The sequence below is a fragment of the Myotis lucifugus genome, unplaced genomic scaffold (genome assembly GCF_000147115.1).
Source record: "Myotis lucifugus unplaced genomic scaffold, Myoluc2.0 scaffold_9, whole genome shotgun sequence".
Lineage (NCBI taxonomy): Eukaryota > Metazoa > Chordata > Mammalia > Chiroptera > Vespertilionidae > Myotis > Myotis lucifugus.
Genome location: NW_005871057.1, coordinates 4862798 through 4888633, shown reverse-complemented (window position 1 = coordinate 4888633; position 25836 = coordinate 4862798). Strand labels below are relative to the sequence as shown.

The 25836-nt window shown below is 39.5% G+C and overlaps 1 protein-coding gene across 3 annotated transcripts in view; it reads right to left on the bottom strand.

The window, feature by feature from the left end:
* Window positions 1-25836, bottom strand: part of ACSS3 (acyl-CoA synthetase short chain family member 3) — a 151477-nt gene that overhangs the window by 111243 nt on the left and 14398 nt on the right. For all 3 annotated transcript variants that reach the window (XM_023749760.1, XM_006083970.3, XM_006083969.3), the window contains exon 2: window positions 7678-7822. In XM_023749760.1, coding sequence (XP_023605528.1) covers window positions 7678-7822 — 145 coding nt within the window. The remainder of the gene's footprint in view (window positions 1-7677; window positions 7823-25836) is intronic.

Genomic DNA, 25836 nt, shown 5'->3' with positions numbered 1-25836 from the left:
TATGCAATTCTTGGAGTGCAACATGCGAAACACTGCAAAAGATGGGGAGCAAGCAGGGCTACTCTGCTAGGTAGAATCAGACTTTTTTACAGTGGCTACTCTGCTAGGTAGAATCAGACTTTTTTCAAACCCAGTAGGTACAGTCAGAGATCCAAGGTAAGACACATACATGAAATAGCTCCCACGTGGCACAAGCCACATCCTATCCTTTAATTGCCCACAGAGCAGCAAACGCTGCTACTGTTAAGGGGATTTAAACTAAGTGGTGCCTATTCATTTTTCTCCTGGACCTTAGTCATCTCCTGGTTCCCCTTGGCTTGCTAACATGGTAATAATTCTATAGAATAATAAATAGTCAAAATATCTGAATGGGCCCTTGAGAAAAGTGCAACAAAAATGGCCAAGAAGCACAGGGAACGGAGCTCAAGTTCACTAGACATTAGGGAAAAGCAACTTAAAGCCACAATGCAGCCCTGGCTAGTGTGGCTCAGTTGACTGAGCACAGTTCAGTGCACCAGGGATTGCTGGTTTGACTCTTGGTCAGGGGCCCTGGTTGCAGGCTCTATCCCAGTGATGGCGAACCTTTTGAGCTCGGCGTGTCAGCATTTTGAAAAACCCGAACTTAACTCTGGTGCCGTGTCACATATAGAAATTTTTTGATATTTGCAACCATAGTAAAACAAAGATTTATATTTTTGATATTTATTTTATATATTTAAATGCCATTTAACAAAGAAAAATCAACCAAAAAAATGAGTTCACATGTCACCTCTGACACGCATGTCATAGGTTCGCCATCACTGCTCTATCCCATGTAAGCGGCATGCAGGAGGCAGCAGATGGATGTTAGCTCTAGCATTGGTGTTTCTCTCTCTCTCTCCCTCTCTCTTCCTCCCTCTCTCTCTAAAAATCAGTAAAATATTCTTTTACAAATCCTATATAATAAAACCTAATATACTAAGTGTCTGGTTGTCCATTCAACCAATCAAAGCAAAATATGCTAATGATATGCTAAGGCCGCTCAACCACTCGCTATGACGTGCACTAACCAACAAGGGGCAGACGCTCTGATCAGTAGGTTAGCTTGCTGCTGGGGTCCGGCGATCAGAACTGAGCGAGAGGGGCCAGACATGCCCTGGAGCCCTCCCCACAGTCCCTCCCTGGCTGGCCAACCTCCCGCATCCCTCCCCAGCACTGATCATGCACCGATGGGGTCCCTTGACCTGGCCTGTTCCCTCTCGCAATCCGAGACCCCTCAGGGGATGTCGGAGAGCTGGCCAGGCCGAAGGACCCCATTGGTGCATGAATTTGTGCACCAGGCATCTAGTAATAACATAATGCAATATCACTACACATTCATCAGAAAGTCCAAAATTAAGACTTGGGATTCTCAATGCTAAGTGTGACAACCAGCATGCTCATATACCAGAAGTGGGATATACATTGGTACAACCACTCTGGAAGACTGTTTGACATTATCTACTCAAACTGAACACATACACATTCCATCAACCAGCCATCTCACTCTTGAAAACAGTCCCAAACAAATGCATACCTTTTGTCACAAAAATCGGTGCACAAATATATATACAGCAGCAGCATTTGTAATAGCCCAAAACTAGTCACTACCCAAATGATCAAATTTGTGCACGGGTAGGGTCCCTAGGCCTGGCCAGCTATCAGAGCTGATCAGGTTCACTGCCTCCCTGCTCCTGGCCTCCTCCTTCCCTCACCACCCGTGCACCACCACTGTGCGGTTCCCCCCCACTCCTGTTTCCCTCACTCCCTCAGCAGCCCACCAGCCATGTTCCATGCCGCCCCCTGGTGGTTAGTGCCCTTCATAGCGAATGATCAAACTCCTGGTCCCCTGGTCAAACTCCCAAGGGGACACTTTGTATATTAGCCTTTTATAGATGATAGATAGATAGATAGATAGATAGATAGATAGATAGATAGATGATAGATAGATGATAGATGATAGATAGATTCAAAGTTCAAAACAGGATAACCTCATCATAGGTGGACTTTTAATGTCTGGATATAATCATGTGAGGGTGGGAGGGGAGAATGACTAAGGGGACACCTGATAAGGGCTTCTAGGGGGCTGGGAATATTCTCTCTGGTTATATGACAGATCTCCTTGCATGCCCATGTTTTATTTGTGAAAATCTAATAAGCTTTGCCGCTATAATCTATGCACTAATCTGAATGTATGTTACATTTCAATAAAAGGTTTTTACAATTTACATGTTAGGAAAAATCATACATTAACCACTCTAAGAGTTCAGTCTTATACTAGCATCACCCACCTATTTACCAAGCATGCAAAGGGTGATTTACCTTACAGAGATAGTTTTCAGTGGAGCTGACAGTTACACAAATGAAGTTGTTATTGCTTTTTTAGGAAGTTTAAGGAAAGGAAACTGGTAATGGGCACTGTTGTATCCTTTCCCCTCAACAAGGCAACCACTGGCAGGACTGATTTTCTGCATTGTCTGGATTTTGTGTTTTAGGTTTTTACTTGAGGAAATACTGATGATGTGACAGACACAAGGATATCATATTACCTCACCCTGACACATTTCTGAGACAACGGGATCCACACTTTGAAGAGAGCATCCCAAAGGGCAGAGACTGGAAGGAGAACTTCTCATGAGACATGATCCTAGATTTCAGAGTAGTTGTCTCCTCTAAATTATTCAACCTTCATAATTGAACCACTGCTGTAATTATATTTCCCAAATTACTTTTAGTAGAGATAGCAGACACTTTCAGTTTAAATTAAATCAGGAAAATTTAGCACACACTGAGCTTTATCAAATTCTCCTGCATACATATATTTTAAAAAAATTCTCGAATGCCCTTTAAGAGATTGTGTTCTCCTTTAGTGAATAAATGTATAAAAAATGTATAATTGTATTGATATAAATAAAACAAATTTATCAGAGACAAAGGTAAATTTGAAATAAAATCAGAGTTGAACAAATTAAATTCAATGGAACAAATTAAATTCAATGTAGGAATTTCTATATGATATATGCAAACACATACAAAGAAACTTTCACACACACCTTTTATTTCACTGAGATTTGATATAGCTACTAACTTGAACAGAGTTAAGAAAAGAAGGACACAACAAACATATACCCATCTCCTGGAATACAGATCTGAGTTGTGTAGGTGGGAAATTCAAAGAGGAAATATTCATCCTAAACTGCCAAGCCAAATATAAAAAAAGCTAAAATCTTTTAAAGATATTAAGAAGTTAGAATTTACTTGGAAAGATCAAGTTCTATTACTGATGCAATTTAAAGATAAGAATTTTCTGCAATAAAGGAAATTAGAGTCACTTAGAAATCTCAAATGGTATTTCATTCATACATTCCTTCTTCATTCAACAAATATTTACTATGTACCAAGCACTGTTCCTGTAAACAAAACAAAAATCCCTGCCCTCATGGAACTTACATCCTACAAGAGAAAACAACACTCAAATACTTCCAGCAGATGGCAGGGAAGAACAAAGGCTCTCAGGGGGCATGAAGCAGGCCAGGAGAGCTGGCTGTAGGAGGCAGGGCAGCTGGGGAGTGCAGGGCAGCGTGGTGGCCACAGGAGTAGGTCACAGGAGCCAGATCACAATGAACCACAGGTCACAGAGTTGGATTTTGTTCTCTTCTCTCCACTGCCTTCAGGATAAAGTACAAATACAGAGTGTGGCGCTCTCAGTCCTCCAGTCTGCCTCACTCCAGCCTCCTCTCTCCCTAAAATCGCTTGTGCTGCACTTTATCAAATCCACTGTGGGCACCAGGCTCTCTCTTCCCTGAGTATCCCTGTAGGTCCTGTTCCTTCAGCTGCAAGAACTTCTCCCCCATTTTCCCTTCCCACTTTTGGTTCCCTGTGCTAATGTTAGGTATTGACTCTTCCAGAAAGCCTTCTTGTTCCTATTGTGGTAGGCAGTTACACATAAGCTGAGCACGGGTGATGGGCCAGGGACAGAAGGTGACCAGGGCAGAAAGCCCTGGGTGCCAGTTTTTCTAGGACAAAACTGGAAAAACAAGAACCTCACCCCCAGGGTAACCTTCTCTCCCCTAGCATATCGCTGGTCATAGGGTTTGGATCCTCTGATCTTTCATATCACTGTTCATTCGGTTTAGACCCCCTGACCTTTCTTCCCTAGAAATAACATCTAGGCCTCAGTTGTGTTTCAGCTACAGACCCAGAAAAGCAACAGAACCAGACAAGGGACTCCATGGCTAAGGTCAGGACCAGCTGTAATGAATAATGACCCCCGCCTGGGTGCTGACCAATCAGCGGAGACCCCGATCCTGAAGGACACACCTGGAAAGCTGCTGAATATTCTATTGAGATCCTCTCCCAGGATCACCCCTAAAATCTCCACCCTTAAACCCTTAGGACAGAGGACCTAGTACACTCTCTCCTCCCAGGAGCGACCCCACCCCCGCTTTACCCCCCTTTTATTCCCCCCAGGCACGTTACCTTTACCTTCCTCTCTCCTAAGCTCCAAGGACCCTTCTTTTGCCTCTGTAATTTGTTTCCTGAGCCCATTTCTTCTACCACTCATTTCTTCCACCTATGTGATATTCTAAATAAATGTTCTCTTATAGTTTGGGTCTTGGCTCTGAATTCTTTCTTAGCCAGAACTCAAGTACTGAGATTGCTGAACCCAGGTCCTGTCTTACCCCTCTGGTCTCACACCTGGTGCTGTTCTTGCCACCGCCAACACCGTGAACTCCTGGCTGAGCTGAGGGTTTTCCCATGTGTTTCCACAGAATATAACATTACCCCCATCGTATTCTTTACTGTGCTTACATGCTATTGTAACCCCTTGAAAATAAGGAATGGGTCCATTTGCCTGGTATCTTATGCTCCTAACAGGGTTTGGCATATAAAATAAATATTTGTTGAATGAATGCCGGATCTTAAACCAGGCTCAAATCTCTCTATAGAAAACTTAAAGGGTTATTTACGTTATCAGATCTACATAAAGATGGCGATTTTGGAAAAAGCTCTAATTCTGAATCATTCTGTAAAATCTCCAGTTCCTTCATGTCTCTGAACCAATTTAGCCTTCAACTAGTTGGTTCACTAATTAAATAAGAAATACTAGGTGCACTTTTACCTAGCCAGAAGCTCCCAGTAGAAATGAGAGGGGAGATTAAAACAAGTAGAGTGCAAAGACACTTCTTTTTGTTTGTTTGCAATGGCATTACCCATTAAATCCTTCTCCGTCTTCTCTACTTAATAAAATAAAGGCCACAGGCAACCAGGAGCTGGTAATCAAAGTGCAGCACAATGTGTCCCTCTTCCCGAGCAGGTCCTCCTTCAGTTCTTTGGAGAAGTGAAGCCTGGGGACTCAGGCTGTCAGCAGGGGACAGAAGCAGACCTTTTAAGTGCTCGATGACAAGCTGAACTGAAACCAATAAACCAGTACAAACCTCAAAAGGAACTGAAGCTACATTTAATATTGGAAAATAAAGATGAATAAGCAAAACAGCTTCTAAGTCAAATGTGGACATGTATTTATCATATATACGCATGTAATTGGTTAAAAAGAAAACAAAATGAGAAGAGCAACAATCATTATTTAACTCCTGTTTTTAGGTTTCTCTGAAGCTTTTTCTTTGACTCTGATGTTTGGCTATGTATCAAATATAATATGTTATATAGATAACATTTTTCTAATATGTAAATTAGATTCATAATCTGTATACCAATTAAAATTTACTAGTATATAAGGCCTAATAATATAAAATGGGAGTGTGACAATATGCCTAAAGAGGAGTAGTTTTGAATCAAAGAATAAACCTTCTCTATAAGCTAAAAATGCAAACCTAAAATAAAATATGGAATTAATAGGTTATCAAGACACTGATGCTGAATTATTAAGGCAGAGCCTCAAATGGATAACAAAGTCATTCATTTGGCGTGCATATCCTCCTCAGCCCTAAGAGAAGCTCTGTCTCTGTATAATTTATTCTGAAAACACACAGTTCCAGCTTACAGACCAATCTAAAGTAACCAATAGTATATTTACAGAACTATTTTGTTTGTTCTGTCTTGGGCTATCTACTTCTTATCAGATTGGAATTCCCCAAGTATAAGTACTAGGAGGCAGGGCCCCAATTCCAACTCTGTCAATCTACAAGGAAACTGATTCAAGTCAGCAACTCTAATTTCTAGACAATTTGTGGGCCCTCTTTAACTCTCCACTGCTGCCTCTTCTACCTTGCGATGTGCCATTTGTCTGAGTCTGGTTCTTTCCTTGTCATAAATCCCTCAATGTTTAAATCAGCTGAAGCTGGGATTGTCACCCAGTCTGAGCAAAACTGGCTTCTGTTTTTTCTCTTGACAGCGACAAGTCAGAATGGGGAGTTCATTGTTTTGTCTCAGTTGCCTTTCTTGAATTCTCTTAGAAGGCTAAACAGGAACATTGTGGACGCAAAAGGATGTAATTTCAGAGTCAGAGAAAGTTGAGCAAACTTTCTAAAAACTGAATGGAAGCCCTAAATAGGTTTAAAAAAAGCAAAAGAAGAAAATGTTATTCAAAAAGCCTTAATTTAAAAGCAAATTGCTTGAAAACCTTGGCATGACAGACTATTCAACCAGTAGTTGTTAACTAGCAGTAATTTTGACACCCAGGGGACATTTAGCAGCATTTGGAGTCCTTTATGACCATCACAGTGGGCGGGAGGGGTGCTGCTGACATCTAATGAGTAGAAAATGGGGTGCTAAACATCCTACAATGTACATAACAGCACCCACAACAAAGAATTCTCTGGTTTAAATGTCAATAGTGTCAAGATTGAGATACCCTGCCCTACACTACTATTTCCCTTTATCAGATATAAATGCCCCACAGAGCTAAAATAACTCTCCCCCAGTCCACAATACGCAGACACTGTTATGATTGCCTCTGAAACCTCATTTGTACCCTAATGTTCAAAGAAAGTCTCAAAACTCATCTGTCAATATCACGATTCACCTAAGAACTACACAGGTGGGGAAAAACTGAAAAAGAATCAATAGGGGAAAGGAATGAGCCCAGGCAAAGAGCTGTAAAGGGCCAGGAGTGCTGGAGGGAGTGATAGGACACCCAGGGTGAAAATACAGTTGTGTTCATGGCCACGAATATTGGGAAATAAAACTATGAGGGATGCTGTGATCAGAATCCAATGTGTCTTATACATCACAGCAGTCCATATTTTACTTTCTGAATAACAGTAATCTTTAAGGAAAAAAATTTTAAGTGGGGTAAAGAAGTACGTTGTTTCTTAGAGAAAAAAATCTCTGGTGTCAGTTTAGGTGAAGATCTGACATGAGCAGACCTGGTAATAAGGAAGTTAGGAGACAGCCTCAATAGTACAAAAGCTAAAATTAGAATAGCTGGATGGAGGTGATGGCAATGGAGATGGAAAACAAAGACCAGAGAGGATTTAAATCTATTCTTAGGGATTTCCAGTTCTGTAAAATAGAACTTTAAGGGATAGAAACACTTTAAGAGTTAACACATCTCTATGTCCACTGTGCATCAAAGGAAAAGTATGGTAACATGTCAATGGATTAAGAGAAGTAAAGGTTATACAATGATCTTGTATGCTATTTGAATAATTTCCCTATGACTTCTAAATAACATATACAGAAAATGTATGATATTACCTGCTCCAGGACTTCTTTATAGGTAATAGTTGCTTTAGTGTTTGTAACAGGACTGTCATAGATGATAGCAATCTTATCTCCTTTGCCATTTTCAATGTGACGATCAATGGCATTATAACAAATGTTAAGCATGCCTTCCACAAACCTGAAAAATAATTAGAAAGTAAAATTAAATGACTCTTTTCAAAAGATATTGTTGCTTAGTTAGCTTTGTACATTTCTAGTTTGGCAGAGCTGCCCTTAAAACACTGCTTCCCTCTGCATGTTATGCTAGGTAATGATAGCTATAAACTGGATATGCAAGATGACACAGAGTGGCATTTTTATTTTATTTTAATGATTGTGTATTTATTTTGATGTGCACTAAAAAAGTACCTTGCACTTCCAGGTGATATCTTTGTGGATTGTATTGCTTAGGATGAAACTAGAGTATAGAGCAATAAAATAATCTACGTGGTTGAAAGGAATTGTATATAAGTGCAGCACCGACACAATAGGCTGAGGGAACAAATGGTAGATGTATGACTGAAGACTGGGTACGGGCTGTAAAAAAACAAACTTACTGGAAAACTCAAGTCTTCTTTGAAAGATAATTAGATAGATACATAGATAGAAAGATAGATAGATAGATAGATAGATAGAACATTAGTTTCAGTTAAATATATCTCCAATTGCATAAAAAATAGGTGAGCTCTTTCCACATGTTGGAAATGCTTCATCATTTGAATAAAAAATGGGCATGCACATAAAATTTTAATTTTTAAAAACTTTTGCAATTAAGTACTTTTCACCTCATAGTTGATCAGTGTCTTCCTATGAAAATACAGGCATCATGTATAGATGAAGATACTTTATAAGAAAATACAACTCATTTTTTTTAAAAAGGCTAATCATTTACCACTTTTTGAAGAGGAAGGGATTAAAATAAAAATACAAGCACAAAAAATGCTCCATTTGTCAGACTAGCAAACATTATAACAATGCCAAATAACAGGGGGGCAAAATAGTGAAGCAACAAGAAAAAGTCCTGTTAAATAGCTGAGTTTCACCTTCAAGTCTTCACTCAAAGAGCCTTGTGTGAAATTAAGCAGAAATTAAGAATAGCTATAGATACAGTGGCAGCATTACGAAGGAGCAGATTCAGAATGCAGCAGCAGGAGGGATCATTTTCATCACAATCAAACAATGATAAATACTTCAATAATACTGAATTTGACTACCTTACAGCATAGCACAGGAAGTGGTTAATATAATCACTCTGAATTACAAGTGTGAGAGCTTCAATACTTGTTCAAAAATATTGACCTAGCCAGTTTGCTCAGCGATTAGAACTCAGGCCCTTGGACTGAAGGATTGTAGGTTCAATTCCAGCCAAGGGCGTGTACCTCGGTTGCAGGCTGATCCCTGCCCAGGTTGGGCAGTGTGTGGGAGGCAACCAATCAATGTGTCTCTCTCACATTGATGTTTCTATCTCTCTCTAAGTATCAATGGAAAAAATACCTTCAGGTGAGATATAATAAAATTAATATCTGTATTAATATATACTAATAAAAGGGTAACATGCTAATTAGACTGGACAGCCTTTCAGACAAAGCCACGGTGGAGGGGGGCAAGGCAGAGGTGGTTAGGGATGATCAGGCTGGCAGGGGAGAGCAGTTAGGGGCAACCAAGCCAGCAGGGAGGGCAGTTAGGGATGACCAGGCTGGCAGGGGAGGGCAGTTAGGGGCATCAGGCAGGCAGGCAGAGTGGTTAGGGGCAATTAGGCAGGCAGGCAGATGAGTGGTTAGGAGCCAGCAGTCCGGGATTGGGAGAGGGATGTCTGACTGCTGGTTTAGGCCTGATCCCAGTCAGACATTCTCCAAGGGGTCCTGGATTGGAGAGAGTACAGGCTGGGCTGAGGGACCCCTCCCCACCCGTGCACGAATTTTGTGCACCGGGCATCTAGTATATATATATAATTTCATTATTTATTGTCTTTCCCTCTCCCCACTTCCTGACGTGAAGTACAACTCCCTTGGTTTTGGGCTTATCCATGTGACTTGCCTTGGTTAATCATCAGACACAATACAAGTAGAGGCCTGAAAGCCTACAGGTATTACCACTGCCTCTTCCTCAGCCAGAATGAATATTTGCAGGTGGGAACAGAGCCCGAAAGAAGTAAGAAGCCCAGTCTAGCCAGATACATGCCTTGGAGCAATGTTTCCAGTTACACACATTCCTAGATCAGCTGATCCCATGACAACCTACAGACACTAGCAATAACTGCTGAGCATTTCATGATTTGGAGATTTTTATGGTTATTTGATATGCAGCATAATTGCAGCCATAATTCACGAATACACCAAAACAAAAGGTAAAGTTTACTCAACATCTGTGGCAAAAATAAGAAGATATGTTTTATAAAAATTCCCTACAAGATATTTATGTATTTGGTTGTTATTTTTGCTTTTGTTTCTGAAAATACATTTTAGGCACATGGAAGATTGACTTGCTGGGACATGTCTTGATGTCATTATTCTTTTTCCCTTTATCTACAGCATCTTCTCTACTAACTTTTGTGCTCAATATTTAGTCATGTTTATGACATATCACAAAAAAGGGGCCTCTCAATTCCAAATACTCATGGAAAATTCACTTTATCTGTTATCTCTTTTCTTGTTCCTTCTCAATATATTTTGGAGGAGGTCATCATGAGGATAAGACCCTTGAGCTCGACCCAGACTATTGGTGGTTCCCCATTCATTTCCAAACTAGCAGCCTTTTCAAAGAAATAACCTGAGGAAGTAAGGTGTTGTTGAGACCATCTGGACTGAATATATGACTGAACCCAGTTAAGGCCTCTATATAATCATTTAATATTCTTGTGGGTGAATGTGAAGATCTACGTATCTTGCAGCTATCCAAGACAAACCTGGTATATAAGTTCTCTTGCTTATTAAACCTACAACCTAACAATCTGGAATGGCCTGCTTTTGTGTGTGTATGTGGGGGTAGGGGTCAGTTTGCAAAACAACAATATATTTCATGGAATATTCTTCCTTTGCCAAATTTTTAAATGGCAGTAAGCTCTAACATTCTATATCCATCCCTTTACTCACTCCATATACATTCTCTAAGGGATATCTACACTCCTATGGTTTCAACCTCCATCTTTAACACTGATCCCCTTTCTGAGTTGCATACACTATAACCAATAGCCTTCTGTACATTTATACTTGAAAAAATATGTCCAATTATAATCATTTTCAGCCAGCCTCCAGCCCATAACCCATTCTGTCAGCCTAAAATACAAGAACCAGTTCAAGACACAAAAGTATTTATTTGGGAATCCAAGAATGGCAATTTTCAGGGTAAACAGATTTAGGTAGAAATCCAAAGAGTGTCCAGATTACAGAAGAAGGAATCATGTTTTTGTATGAAAAAAAAGAAAGAAAGAAAGATGAGGTAAGTTGGTTTTAAAGGAGTTCATTGGTACTAACAAAGCTAGATTTATACTTCATTGATTGGTCAAGTGAAATGGTCACTAGGTAAAATTTCACTTTTGTCAGTCCTGTCAACAGAAAATTCTCACTCTTGCCGACATGGAATGTGGGTGGTTTGGCCCCATTCAAAGGTTCAGAAAGCAGAACATACAAGACAGTTCCTCTGTAATGGCTGCTCTGGCTCCATTTTAAAATGGCTTCACTTATGTCATCTTTCACATTTCCCCCTTCTGATCAAGGTATTTTTTCAAAAGGATCACAGATTAACCATTGGAGTGGATTTTCTCAATTTCCTCATGTGTTCACATTGTGATCTCCTGTCACCAGAAATGTTCATATCTGGTATGTCTTATTCATGTAGGAGAGAAACTGGTTTTCTTCAGAGCCTTTAGACCACATTTAAGCAATAGCAGTGCCAAACTGAGGAAGGCTTGCCATCCAGTTCTATGAAATAAAAGTTAGCAGAATTCAGCATAGGTAGTCAAATCATTTTCAATCTTGTCTTTTAGTTGTCCATCTAAGATTTTATGTGGATTAAAAATCAGTTCAAAATGTTGTGTTACCATTATTCTTGTGAAGTTCTTATAGCATTGTGAAAGATAGTAGATATCTACACTAATAAAATAGAAAGATGCAAATTGACCATACCTTCACAACACCCACCAGCCAGTCAGGAGTGAGTATGCAAATTAATCCAACAAAGATGGCAAGTTAAATTGCATATGCAGGAGCCAAGCAGCCGGGGGCATTCCACACCATCCCAGCTGCTGTGGGCCTCTGGGCAGTGTGTGAAGGCAGAGGAACGAAGGCAGAAAGCCTGCTCTGGGCCTCTGGGCAGTGTGGGAAGGCGGAAAGGTGGCTCCAGGCTGGAACGAAGGCAGAAAGGCGGCTCCGGCCTGAGCGAAGGTGGTGCCAGCAGCCAGGGAAAGGAAGGCCTATTCTTGCATGAATCTTTGTGCATCAGGCCTCTAGTAAGTTTAATAATAGCAATTATTCTTAAAATTAAAAACAGGACACAAATTCTAAATAGTAGAATAATTCTAAACCATGAAACTATCCTTTTTAAACAGGTCAAAAACCCAAAAGCTTTCTAGAGGCACCTATAACCAATGGACTTATTCTCTGATTTTGTGCGATTGTGTTTCAATCTATCCTGAAGAATTTATTCAAGCACACAGATAGTGACACAGACATCACCACCTTATTTTGCTAGAATATAGTCAAAAGCAATACAATTATGTGAAACAACTTGAGAAAGTAAATTTAAAGATATTTCTAGAGCAGCCATGGCTTTGGCGATAGATTCAGCAATATCCCCTAAAGTCCTAATGTTTTAGGCAAATTTCTGTGCGTTTATTCAATTATGCCAATATACCACCACCATTGAAATAAAATTCTCAAGAATCTTATTTCTTCATTATCAGAGACATCACCTGGCAATTCTCATTTTGTTCTGTGATGTAAACTTAAATGTGATGACCAATCCTGAGTCTCTGATTGACTACATAATGAAATAGATGTAACCAGTAACCCAACTGTGCAGTAACTTCCCAGTAGGTAAGAATTTAAGCAACTCCACCATAGATTTTTCTGCCAAGTACAAGTGAAAATAAATCCTAATGGGACACAGATAATGGAGTTATGATAATGAAATTGACTGAAGTAAGGGTCTGAAGGGAGTAGGCACAGTGCAACTGTTGTAGAGCCAGCCACACATCATAGACCTGTTGAATCACCTCACTGGTGAAATGAGTTCCCCAGTCATTATGAAGTTCAAGAGGGGTTCCCCTATAACAGGGATACTTTTCTGTAATAGAATCTCAGCTAAAGACAAGGCAATAGCCTGTCTACAAAGAGAGCAGATGCTTACTGAACTCATTCAAATAACAGCATTGCTATTGAAATAAGAATACTAATTGAGTTTCTGAAATCCAGAGGGATAAGGAAGAGTGAAAAGTTACTGTTTCACTTTTGTTCACAAAGATATACTTTACCAAACTGTTTTTAAGTCACAGATAGCTTAAAAGAAAAAGTTTCCTTAAATGCAATTCAGTGGTATGACCCGAACGTTATCAGAGACTTGTATTCTAAAGTATTTGTCAGTCCTTTCCAATGAATTTCTCTAAAGATGAAGCATCAAAGTAAAATAGTAACTGTCTATAAATGACAAAACTTAAAAATGCCCATTTTTAAAGATAGATGAGTGTTTATCACAAATAAATTGACAGAGTAGACCGGTTTATGTGGCTCAGTGGTTGACCATCAGCGCATGAACCAGGAGGTCACAGCTGGATTCCCAACCAGGGCACATGCCTATGTTTCAGGCTCCATCCCCAGGAGATGGCATGCAGGAGGCAGCCTATTGATGTTTCTCTCTCACTGATGCTTCTATCTTTCTATTCTTCTCCCTTCCTCTTTAAAATCAATAAAAGTATATATTTTTCAAAATTAAATTGACAAAAAAATTTTGTTATTTCTGTAATATACCCATTATGAGAGATAATTGGAATTATGACTGATATTATATCAAGTCACATCAGAATTTAGGAACGTTGAGGCATAAAGCAAGCACATTGGCATAATGATTATTTAGAATCAAAGTTAATTGAAAAGCAGCAAATATAAGGACACCTTAACCATCCTTTGTCTCCTGGAAGCAAGAAATACATCTCCCCTATAAAAGGTGCTTTCCCTTCATCTGGAGACTGAGAGAAATACCCGTATCACCAGAGTCAGAGAAGTGTAGGCTGAGAAGCCTATCCTATCTAATAATAGACAAAGATGCAAATTGACCGTACCTTCGCTACACCCACCATTGACTAATCAGAGTGATATGCAAATTAACCGTCAACAAAGATGGCGGCTAATTTGCATATATCGGCTGGGAGCGAAGACTGAAGACACCATAGAAGGAAACCAAGCAATGGATCTGAGGTAGTGGAGACAGGCGGGAGAAAAGCGGCAGAGACTGGCGGGGTAGGAGCGGCAGAGAAAAGCTGGGTACGAGTGGCAGAGAAGGGGGGGCAGGAGCCACAGAGAAGGGAGCGAAACCCTATTCTTGCAGGAATCTTCCTGCAACGGGCCTCTAGTATAAACATATCTTGCTACTTTCTTTCTTTTGTTTTTTAGTAATTTACTACTCAAGCCCAACCTTTGCTTATATTCCTCACAAATGAGCACTTAAACCTAAGTGGGTCTTTTTTTTTTTTGTATGTAGCTTTTGTGTGTGTGTGTGTGTGTGTGTGTGTGTGTGTGTTTGTTTTTGTCCTCTCAAATGCCCACAAATTTTTGTTCCTTTGGGTAAAAAGATATAAAAGCTAACTGCTTTTTGGTCACTCTCTGAGCATTAATTAACATCTCCTGTATGCACAAAATTAAATTGACTTTTCTCTTTTTAATCTGTTTTAAGTCAATTTTATTAATCCAGCCATATTAACTCAAGAGGGGCAAGGAGAAAATTTTCCTTTCCCTTGTTATATAATGTTGGGAATACATTAATATATTAATAATACTCAGCCATGCAATATAACCTAGTAAGGTGAGTCATCATTTATTTGACAATGTCATGTAATCTAACATATCAAGTAAGCCTAACTAGTTTATTATCTTTCTTCTATAAGGAGAAGGAACAAAACTTTTGGAATGTTCTAGGGCAGTGGTCGGCAAACTGCAGCTCTCAAGCCACATGCGGCTCTTTGGCCCCTTGAGTGTGGCTCTTCCACAAAATACCGACTTCTGCACATGGGCCACGAAGTTTCAATTGCACTGGTACATGCGCGCCTGCACGTGGTATTTTGTGGAAGAGCCACACTCAAGGGGCCAAAGAGCCGCATGTGGCTTGGGAGCCGCAGTTTGCCGGCCACTGTTCTAGGGAGCTTCTTAAAAATCCCAAAGTTAGCTAAAAGTCAAGAGGACTTGATCTAAAATTTGATTTGGGAAGTTTGTCAAAAATATGAAAAGGTATGACACTTGGCTAAGTAGGGTCACAGATCATTATGAACCCGTATCTAATCATCTACTCAACCAAAGTGACAAAAGATTTCAAAGGTAAATACAGGAGATTACACAATTGTTAGCAAAACTTAGGTCCTTTAATATTGAGGAGACTATGTTTACTAAAATAATCAAAGACTGATGCTAGAGATACCATGAAGCACAGAAATTATTCTGATAAAACACACCTTTGTTTTTTAGGTAGGCAACTTAAAAGATAATGAAATCTTCCATTTGTTTTCAAAAGCAGACGAAAAGTCCAACAAAACTTGAACCTTTCAACAGAGAGAAGACCAATTCTAATTTTGTATCAGTGTACTTTTGATATTTAAATAAATTTATTTCAATCTTAATGAGCTTGGCCTTGCATAAATTCCTTTCCAAAGATTCTTTTTCCATGAACCTCTATAATGTTCTTTTTTTTATATTCAAATTTTGTCCAACTGCTGGTTTAGGCCAGATCCCCAGGATCGGGCCTTAACCGGCAGTTGGACATCCCTCTCACAATCCAGGACAGCTGGCTCCTAACTGCTCACCTGCCTGGCTGCCTGAATACCCCTAACTGGCCCCCTGCCAGCCTGACCACCCCTAACCACCTCTGCCTGCCAACCTGATAGCCTCTAATTGCCCCTACCACCAGCATGGTCGCCACTTACTGCCTGCCCTGCCAACCTGGTCACCCCCAACAGCCCCCCTCTGCCAGCCTGGTCGACCCTCACTGACTCTACCTGCCAACCTGGTTGCCCCAAGTGCCTCTCCCCACCGGCCTGGTCGCCCCTCACTGCCCCCCCCACCAGCCTGGTCACCCCCAAATCCCCCCTACTGGCCTGGTCACCCCTCACTGCACCCCTGCTGGCCTGGTTGCCCTTCACTGCCCGCCCTGCTGGTCTGGTCGCCCCATGCCGCCTGCTGCTCAGTCATTTGGTCATCCCTCATTAACCCCCTGCCGGCCTGGTGGCCCCACACAGCCTGGTGTTCAGTCATTTGGTTGTCCCTCACTAACCCCCTGCTGGCCTGGTCGCCCCACTCAGCCTGTTTGGTCATCCGTTCAGTTGTTTCAGATGTGACAGCCCCTGGCTCTTTATATATATAGATACTTTTGTGTTAATTTTTATGAACATGTATTTATATATTGAATGGGTTATTTAAATACATTTCAATAAAAATATAAATTAAAACAGTCAAGATTGCTTGACTTTGGTCTTACTGAATCATCAACTTTATAATCAGTAAAATGAACATTAATAAAAAATGTTTTAATGAAATAAAAGCATCTCTTTTCAACTTCGTCTAGTAAAAAGGACCATTTCTTATGACAACATCTAAACTTGGGTTTAAGAAACTAAAAATTGGGTCACAAAAATTTTTGCTCCTTTTTATTTACTTTTGTCATCAAAATCAACCTCAAGCAGCTGAGCAGTCATAATAAATGGCTACATAGAACCTTCAAATCACATAGATTTGCTATAAATCTGTCATTGTCGTTCCTACTGTCCACTATGACTTTGGTTGCCCTCATTCTAGCCACTTACAAGACTGCCCTTTCACACCCACTTAAAATGAGGTATGGCCATGAAGTCCGCTATGGCCTTAGAAGTAATCAAGGAAGTTTTTAAGGTCCAATGTATGTTTACCACAGTTCCTTCTTTCTTTCGGTCACAAGAACGAGTGACAGTCCAAGTGGTAACTCTCAGCTGGTATCCTTGAGTGAGGATGGATGGCATGAAGCAAATCTCCCAGGTAACCTAAGATAAACTCGTATGAGTGACACATACCTGGGCTTTTGAATCCAGGGAGATTTGAGAGTTGTTTATTCCTGCAGCAAAATCTAGTCTAGCCTGACTGATACAAAAGTCTTAAGATTCATCAATTTTAGCAAATTGAAACAAGCTTTAGAATTGTCATATTTCATAATTTGAGAAGCAGTGGGATACATTCCAAGGCAACCAAAATACAAGGAATCTCAACTAGTATAATTACATAGTCACTACAGTAATGTTAGATGTCCTTGCAAAGGAGTCAAGCTGTGCTGTCATCAGTGTCTGAACTGACAAAGGCATCGCTGAGGGTCTCGAGAAGGAGCTCCAAAAGAAGAAAGTTCTTGAAACTCCTTATGAATTTGTTCTTGCACATAATTTTCTATTTTCCCCTGCTTTTTCTTTACTAACCCCTACTGGCTTATATCTGACATAAAAACTTAGACTCAGCTATTTGGAGGGAAGGAAATCTTGTTTGAATTTGATTTATTCTCTTCCTCACCGCAGCCTAACCTGAATCAGACTTCAGAGCACCTAATACCAGACTTTAGTCCATTCTGTGTTTCACTTTGGCCTTGCTCATCAAATGACCCACTGGAGTGTGTATTTGGCCTACACAATGGGCTAGGTCAATGAATATGGTAGATGTCTGAAGGATTTTTAAGAGGCTGGGAGCCTAACAAGTTCCACAGTCTTGATCTCTGGGCCCCATCAATTCCCAGAGATTACCACCAACTTACCCTTTGTTGAGAGCTAAAATTTTGTTATTTAAGCATGCATTTATTAAATCAATTTTTAAACATTATAAAAGGAAATAAAACCTGACACTCAAAAAAGCATTGCTTCTTTTAGAGGGGAAAATTGATAGCATTTACTCTGTGAATTTGATTACCCAGCGATGGAAAGTTAAATTAATAAAATCTAAAATGCCGCTCTCAACCGCTGCCACCCACTTCAAGAATAAAATGTAATGTACTTCAAACAGTGTGACCCATGTAACTCACAAACGGTCATATTGCAATTTGCATGAAATAACTGTTAAAGCTTCCTCCAGCACAACCACATTTAGTAATCATAATGTCACAACCCTCTCTATATGCTCAGCTACTGACTTCTGTAGTCCGCATATATTCATTGTTAAATAACTGGAAAGTCCAACTCAAAATTAACCTTCTGATATGATCTTCCTTCTCTGGATCATATTACAATTTCTTTCATTGATGACCTACTTTTGGGTTTTTGTTTAATCACAATTTCATTAAAAAAAAAAGTCACATTCTTTTTCAAACTTTAATAAATCAAGGAAAAAGATGAGTTCATTTCATTATCTATATAATAAAATATTAAATCTACATACTAGTGATAAATGTATAACCTTTATAAGAAACAATTCATTATTTTATCAGAAGACTTCAACCACCTATCGATAAATTTTCTGTCAATAATAATTTTCTCTTTAAAAGTTTTTCTACTCAACAAATTTAATAATAACTTATTGTTGATTAGACTTGAGGCTGTGAAGAAATGAAGAAAAATATAACTGGGAGCATGTTCTTCACTCTCAAAAGGTAGACTAATTTGTAATAACTATAATACAACGTAAAATGTGGCAACTTTCCTTATACAGATGTAAACTAAGTATAATGAAAGCACAGAACAAAAAAGGGATTAATTCCAACTAATGGAATATGGTAAGGAGCCAGTAGATGTTGAAAGGGATATAGTAGAGTGTAAAGGCCTGAGCTTTAAGGTCAAAGGACCAGAATTCACATTTCAGACATGTCATTTACTAGCTGCATGATTGCAGGCAGATTAACATGTCCAGGCCTTTCTCCCTCATCTTTAAAACCAGGAAAATAAATTAAAAAACAACAACACAGCACTTTGCACCAAGACAATGTTATAAGCATTTAACACAGATTAATTCATTTAATTCTCATAACAAATCTGTGTCTGCTTATAGGATCCTCATTTTACCATTGAGGAAACTGAGGTACAAAGAGGTTAGTGGCCTACCCGAGATGCACACTGATGTGTCACAGCTGGGATTGGATGTCAACCAGTCAGCCTACAAGTCTCAATCACTATTCTATTTTCATAATGTGAGAGTACTTTATACCTACATAGGCACAATTTTATGCACATTTCATTGCGTATACACATTTCATTGTGTATACACATTTCATTGTGTGTAAAATTGTACTCATGGTAGGTATAATCTATATAATAATCCTTTGAGGTATTTACTACTTGAGACACATTTACATATGAGGAAACTGGCTTAGATGAGTTATAAAAGCACAGTTGTATGGCAATGCATACAATGGACAGGAGCACGACACAAAGAGAAGGTGACTGTTTAGAGATTTTTTTCACAATAAAGTTGTGATAAAGGTGAAAAGGAGGGAGGGATTTGAGAAATAGGGGGACTGAAAAAGGAACATTTTAGAGAAAAGTAGAAAGAAATTTTAAAAGGTATATATGAAGCAACCAGGGCTCTATGAGGGGGTCAGCAAACTACAGACACGTGACAAATCTGGCCCACCACCTATGTACGTAAGAAAAGCTCTATGGGCCCTAACCAGTTTGGCTCAGTGGATAGAGCGTTGGCCTGCAAACTGAAGGGTCCCAGGTTCGATTCCGGTAAAGGGCATGTACCTTGGTTGCAGGCACATCCCCAGTAGGGAGTGTGCAGGAGGCAGCATGATTGATGTTTCTCTCTCATTGATGTTTCTAACTCTCTATCCCTCTACCTCTCCCTTCCTCTCTGTAAAAAATCAATAAAATATATTTTTTTAAAAAGAAAAGTTCTATGGAAACACAGCACACTCATATGTTTACATATTCTCTCTGGCTGCTTTTGCTCAACAACAGTAGAACTGAGAGTTGCAATGGAACCTATCTAGCCCACAAAGCCAAAATTATTTACTATTTGGCCTCTTAAAAACTCTCAAATAAGGTCTGCCCAATAGAAATTTCTGTGATCATGGAAATGTTCTCTATTTCCACGCTTACGAGGGTAGCCACAAGCTACAGATGGCTGGCTAAATGTAAATTTAAATTAACTGAAAGTAAATACAATTTGAAATTTAGCTCCTCAATCACACTAGCCACCTTTCAAGTGTTCAATAGCCACATTTGACTAATGTGACTGCAGAAATGAATTTTAAATTTTATTTAATTCTCACTAAATTAAACTTAAATTTCAATAGCCACATTGGCTACCGGCTACCATACAGGACAGTGAGTACAGTTTAAGGAACTTCAAGACACAAAGGTGGTCTACAGAGTCAAATACTAAAGAGAAATAAATTAAGGTAAGGACTCAAATCAATCCATTGAGTTAAGCAACAAGTAGGTATCGATGATCTTTGGGAGAGCAATTTGGATGGAGCAATGAGGACTGGGCCCACCTTGCAGGGATGCAGAAGTATAAGGGAGGGGAGGACCTGGAGTATAGACAACATGGCCAAGAAGTTAGGACAGAAAGAGAAGGAGGAGCCCTCGCCAGTGTGGCTCAGTTGGTTGGGGGTAGCCCCATGCAACAAAAGGTCACCACTCCAATTCTGCCCAGGATTATGGGCTTGATCCCCAATAAAGGGCGTGCCAGTAGATGTTTCTCTCTCACATCGATCTTCTCTTTCTCCCTCTGTCTCTAAAATCAATAAAAACAATATTTTTAAAAAGGATGAAAGAGAAGGAAGATGCTCTGATTTCTCTTTAGCTTGTACAAATCTTTCAACTGTTTTATTAAAAGAAAAAGATAAAAAGTGTAGGTAGCGAAGGGGAGAGGGGTGGTAAATTAAAGAGAATATTGTTTGTTTTTTTCAATGGCAAGGACAATTGAGACAAGTACAAAAGTAAGGCAAAGTTCAGGTTCTGTTTTGGAAGTCCAAGTTCATGAGCGCTGCTGAAATAAGAGATGTGTGTTTGGAGCATAACATGAGCTAAGGCACGAAAGACCAGTGCAAGCCTTGTCTTCAAAGCCCTGAATGCCTTGTTAAGGGCAGGCCATGAAAGGATTGTGAGCAGGGGAATGTCTTGCTCAGACATGGATTTCAGATCAGCCTTGAGAGGCATCTCAGAGGCAAATGAGGAAATGGAATCAGTTAGGAACTATTGAGAAGCCTAGGACGTCATGGTAAGTAAAGAAATGGTGGGGAGGGAGGACTATTGTAGCAACAAATCAAAAGGAACTAGAAGTAGGAGGAAGGATGCTATCAAAGAAAATGGAGGCTTTTTTTCATCTCTGAGTGCCAAATATATGTTCTCTTTAAGGTAAATTTCGAATAAGAGAAAAAAAAGTTTTGAAGTAGGAGAGCCAGCTAACATTTTTTAATCACCAATAATGTGCCAGATTCTGAGTTTGGTAATTGACATACATCAAATCATTCAAGGTACACACTATCCCTTGAGGAAAACAATGTTACTCCCATTTTACATATAAGAAATGAAGCTCGGCAAAGTCAAGTATCTTACCAGAATTATACAACTCACACACAGCAGACGGAACCTAGTGCTTTCTAACTCCAAGGGAAATGTAATGAATCTCTGATTTTATATGACTCTGGGCTTATTTGAGTAATTCTTGTACTTTCACTAGACACTACATCCTGTGGCCAGAGACCATGAGCCACCTCATTAACGGCACACAACAAACGCTCAACAATTGTTTTTAAATAAATGTCTTCAGGTGTGAATGAATGTGAATGGAAGTAGTACTCCTCTGACACATTAACACAAATAAGAAAAAGAGTCTCATGAGGTAAACGCTCAGCAGAAACAAGGACTAGCTCAAAAGACTACTATTGCCCACAAACAGAGAAGGCTTTAAGCATTTTTCAGAGGGCATCATATTGCTTTAGTCACACAGTGACATCCCATCTAAATGAGATACTTGGCCTTCAGCAGTATCAACTGACTGTTCCAGGAAACCCTCCAAATTGGGTAATTGCTTACTTGGGCAGCATAATAACCTTATGGTAATTTAACCACTAGGGATATTGTTTTTGAAAAAGTACTTGGAACACACATATCTCTATAGGACAATTATTTTAACAGAGAAACCTAACACAAAGAGAGAGACTTCTGTAGCCCTACTGATCCTGCAGCCATGAGTATACACACTCAGGACCCGGCCCCATCCCACCAGCTCTGGCCACAGATTGCCCCATCTCGACATGAAAGGACAGCCCAGACATCTGCACCGGGGCCAGATCATCTCAGATTAAAACTGCGTCAACTGCCAATGGTGAGACATGCAGCCAACAGGAAAAAGAATGGAAAGAAAGGCTTTCAAGAAATCAATACCTGTTATCTGAACTGGATCCACTGTCAACGAAGAGAAAAGGCATAAATGAATCATCTTAAAGATCCTCCGGCTGTGAGTCATGCTTGACAGTTAAATTCAAAGTAGAAGGTGAGGACACCCTTTTATCTTGTTTTATTTTTATTCTAGAAAGAATGCAGGAAACAGAGACTTGAAGGAAAAGGACATAAGACTTGGTTTAATATAAGAAAAAAAAAAGCCGAAACCGGTTTGGCTCAGTGGATAGAACGTCGGCCTGCGGACTGAAAGGTCCCAGGTTCGATTCCGGTCAAGGGCATGTACCTAGGTTGCGGGCACATCCCCAGTGGGAGATGTGCAGGAGGCAGCTGATCGATGTTTCTCTCTCATCGATGTTTCTAACTCTCTATCTCTCTCTCCCTTCCTCTCTGTAAAAAATCAATAAAATATATTTTTTTTAAAAAAAGATAAAATTATAATTAATTAAATTACTACTAAAGGTCAATGTAAAAGATAAGATCAAAACACCTTTAAATTTCAAGCTTAAATTTATTAAAATTTAAATATAATCCTAAATGCATATACACGTAAAAGTACATTTTCAAGGAAAGTAAACTTCATTAGACAGTCCCTTTCAAGAGAGCACTAACACACTCTTAGGGGCAGTAGTCCTCAGGAATGAATTCAAAAATAAGTCATGATACGGAAACAAACTCCAAATCAGGGCAGATTCTCAGAAAACCACACCTACAGACCAGGATGTCCACAGAGGCCCAAGAAGGTAACCCTGCAAACCGTGAAGCTATCCAGAGAACCAGGAGGGGGCAGAAGAGGAGGCACATTCTCCATTGTCAACTGGTATTTGTTGGAGAGAAGAGAAGATGCATGTCTGTCAGCACTTAATACTGATGATAATAATAATGAAGTGATGGAGAAAGAACAAAAATGAACGGGCGATGGGGAGAGAGGAGAAGAGATTGCAGCCCAGCACCATGCAGGGAGGAGGAAGCCAATTTTCTGACATGGTGTTATCTCACTCTGGTCAAGGAGAAAAGGAAAGAAGAGAGGGGAGAAATATGTCAAGATTGAAACTAACATGCTCTAAACCTTAGGACTTTAGGACTGCATATTTTTCTGTTTCCATATTACATCTTTGTCTTAGCTGTCCACTTATTTCTCTTTAAGGCTGTAACTCATGCCTTATGGCACACTTCTGTTCTGATGAAACTCGTCTGCCGCTGAGGGTCCCAAAAGGCCAACACCACATTTATTAACTCATTCTGCACAACACAGCTCATGTCCACAGACAGGTGTTTAATACAAGCTCTTATTAAAGAGGAGGAACACAATCAATCATTTAAGAATATCGAAGAAGAAATTGTTTTTCCCATTGAGCCTTTAAAATTCTTCAAAGATTGTTTCTATAAAGACTATGTAATTGAGGAAAATACAAAGGGAGCATCAATTTTGTTTTATTGCTTAAATAAAAAGGTCTGAAGCAAATATGACACAATGTTGAGATTTTACAGAGCCTAGTATTCAGTGTCCACTAAATTATTACCTTTATTTATTCTCTACATATTTCCTAAGGGAAAAGGCTGTGGGACCTTATTCACAATATTAATCTGTTCTGAGAAAAACTTTGACAAAGTACATCAGAAAGTATATAAATTCTCTTTGACTCAGCAATCTAACAATTCTTCAGTAGGAAGGAAGAAAAGAAAGAAATAGGAAGAGGCAAACAGACAGAGAGAGAGAAATCTTTGGAATTCTGTCCAAAGATGCAAGTGTATCTGCCTGTTCATAATAGCACAAACAGAGAAACCACTTAAATATCAACATAATGGGACTGTGAAATAATTTTACATTTACCAAACAATATGTTAAAATATTCTGCATACATTGAAAATCATGAAATAGAATAGAGTTGTGGTCGGCAAACTGCGGCTCGCGAGCCACATGCGGCTCTTTGGCCCCTTGAGTGTGGCTCTTCCACAAAATACCACGTGCGGGCGCGCGTACAGTGCGATTGAAACTTTGTGGCCCATGTGCAGAAGTTGGTTTTCAGCCTGGGTGAGTCTATTTTGAAGAAGTACTGTTGATATTTGGCTCTGTTGACTAATGAGTTTGCCAACCACTGGAATAGAGGAATGGAAAAATCACAACTTACTATAACTGAAAAAAATGAGATATCAAGTAGTATAGGTAATATAATTATACTAGAGGCCCAGTACACGAAATTTGCGCACGAGGGCGGGGGGTCCCCTTAGCCCAGCCTGCATCCTCTCCAATCTGGGACTTCTTAGGGGATGTCTGACTGCCGGTTTAGGCCTGATCCCAGGGAATGGGCCTAAACCGGCAGTCGGACATCCCTCTCACAATCCTGGAACACTGGCTCCTAATCGCTCACCTGGCTGCCTGCCTGATCACACCTAACTGCCCCCCTTGCCGGCCTGATCTCCCCACACAGCCTGCTGTTCAGTTGTTTGGTCGTCCCTCTCTAACCCCCCTGCCGGCCCGGTCGCCCCACGCAGCCTGCTTGTTCAGTCATTTGGTCGTCCCTCACTAAACCCCCTGCCGGCCTGGTCATAGGCAGCCATCTTGTGAGGGTGTGAGGGTTAATTTGCATATTGCCTCTTTATTATATAGGATTTTTCTGTAAGAAGAAAAATAAAGCCCAGAATAACAAACATGCATAAATTATAGATTTTTTAGAAAGACAAACATGTACACAGGCAAAAATATGAGTGCCTACAAAAAATGGTAAATCTGAACAAGAGTTGTAGTCTAGTGAATTGTATTGACAATATCAAGTTTGGTTTTGATAAGGTGCTATGGTTATATAAGATGTTACTCTTGGGGAAAGCTGAGTGATGAGTACAAAAGATCTCTACTTTTGCAACTTCTTGTGAGTCTGTAATTATTCCAAAATAAAAATATTAAAGGAAAGAAATGAAAGATTGAAGGGAAATATACCGAGATATATACTGAGGATATATTTTGATATTGAACTACAGCTGCTTTTTCCATCTATTTTGGCTTTTCTAAGTTTAAATAAAATGTAAAATAATACTTCTTTGTGAAACAAAACATAAACCCAAATTTCAATCAGAATTATTTTTGAATAAAGAAATATCAATGAAAAGTAATTAATCAAACCTAGGTCTCAAACCTTATCTTTATAAAATCTCTGCTCTTTTAATTAAAATACACTATATCTTTCATCAGAATTCCAACCTTCACCTCTCACCAAAACAGCCTGACACACAGGTACAAACATAACATAGACATACCTACAAAGATAAACCTAACATAACTAACTAGATATTATTAAGCATAAATTAAAAATGTTAAGGAAAGTAGACAAAAAATGTATTATGCCATTTTTCCTAGCTTTATCCTCAAAATAATCTGAGAACAATGTCACAAACTACATCTTTGTTCTCTTTGCTAACTCGCCTACTATCTACATATTTGTAAATAAATAATTTTCCATTAACATTCAATAATTTGAAACTTGAATACAGTGAAGCCTGCTCAAATATCCAAAAGTTCATTATCTATTTTTATTCTCTTTTTGTTTCTTTTATTCTCTTTTTGTTTCTTACTTGTCTTTTCCTCATCTAAGAGAAAAATGAGA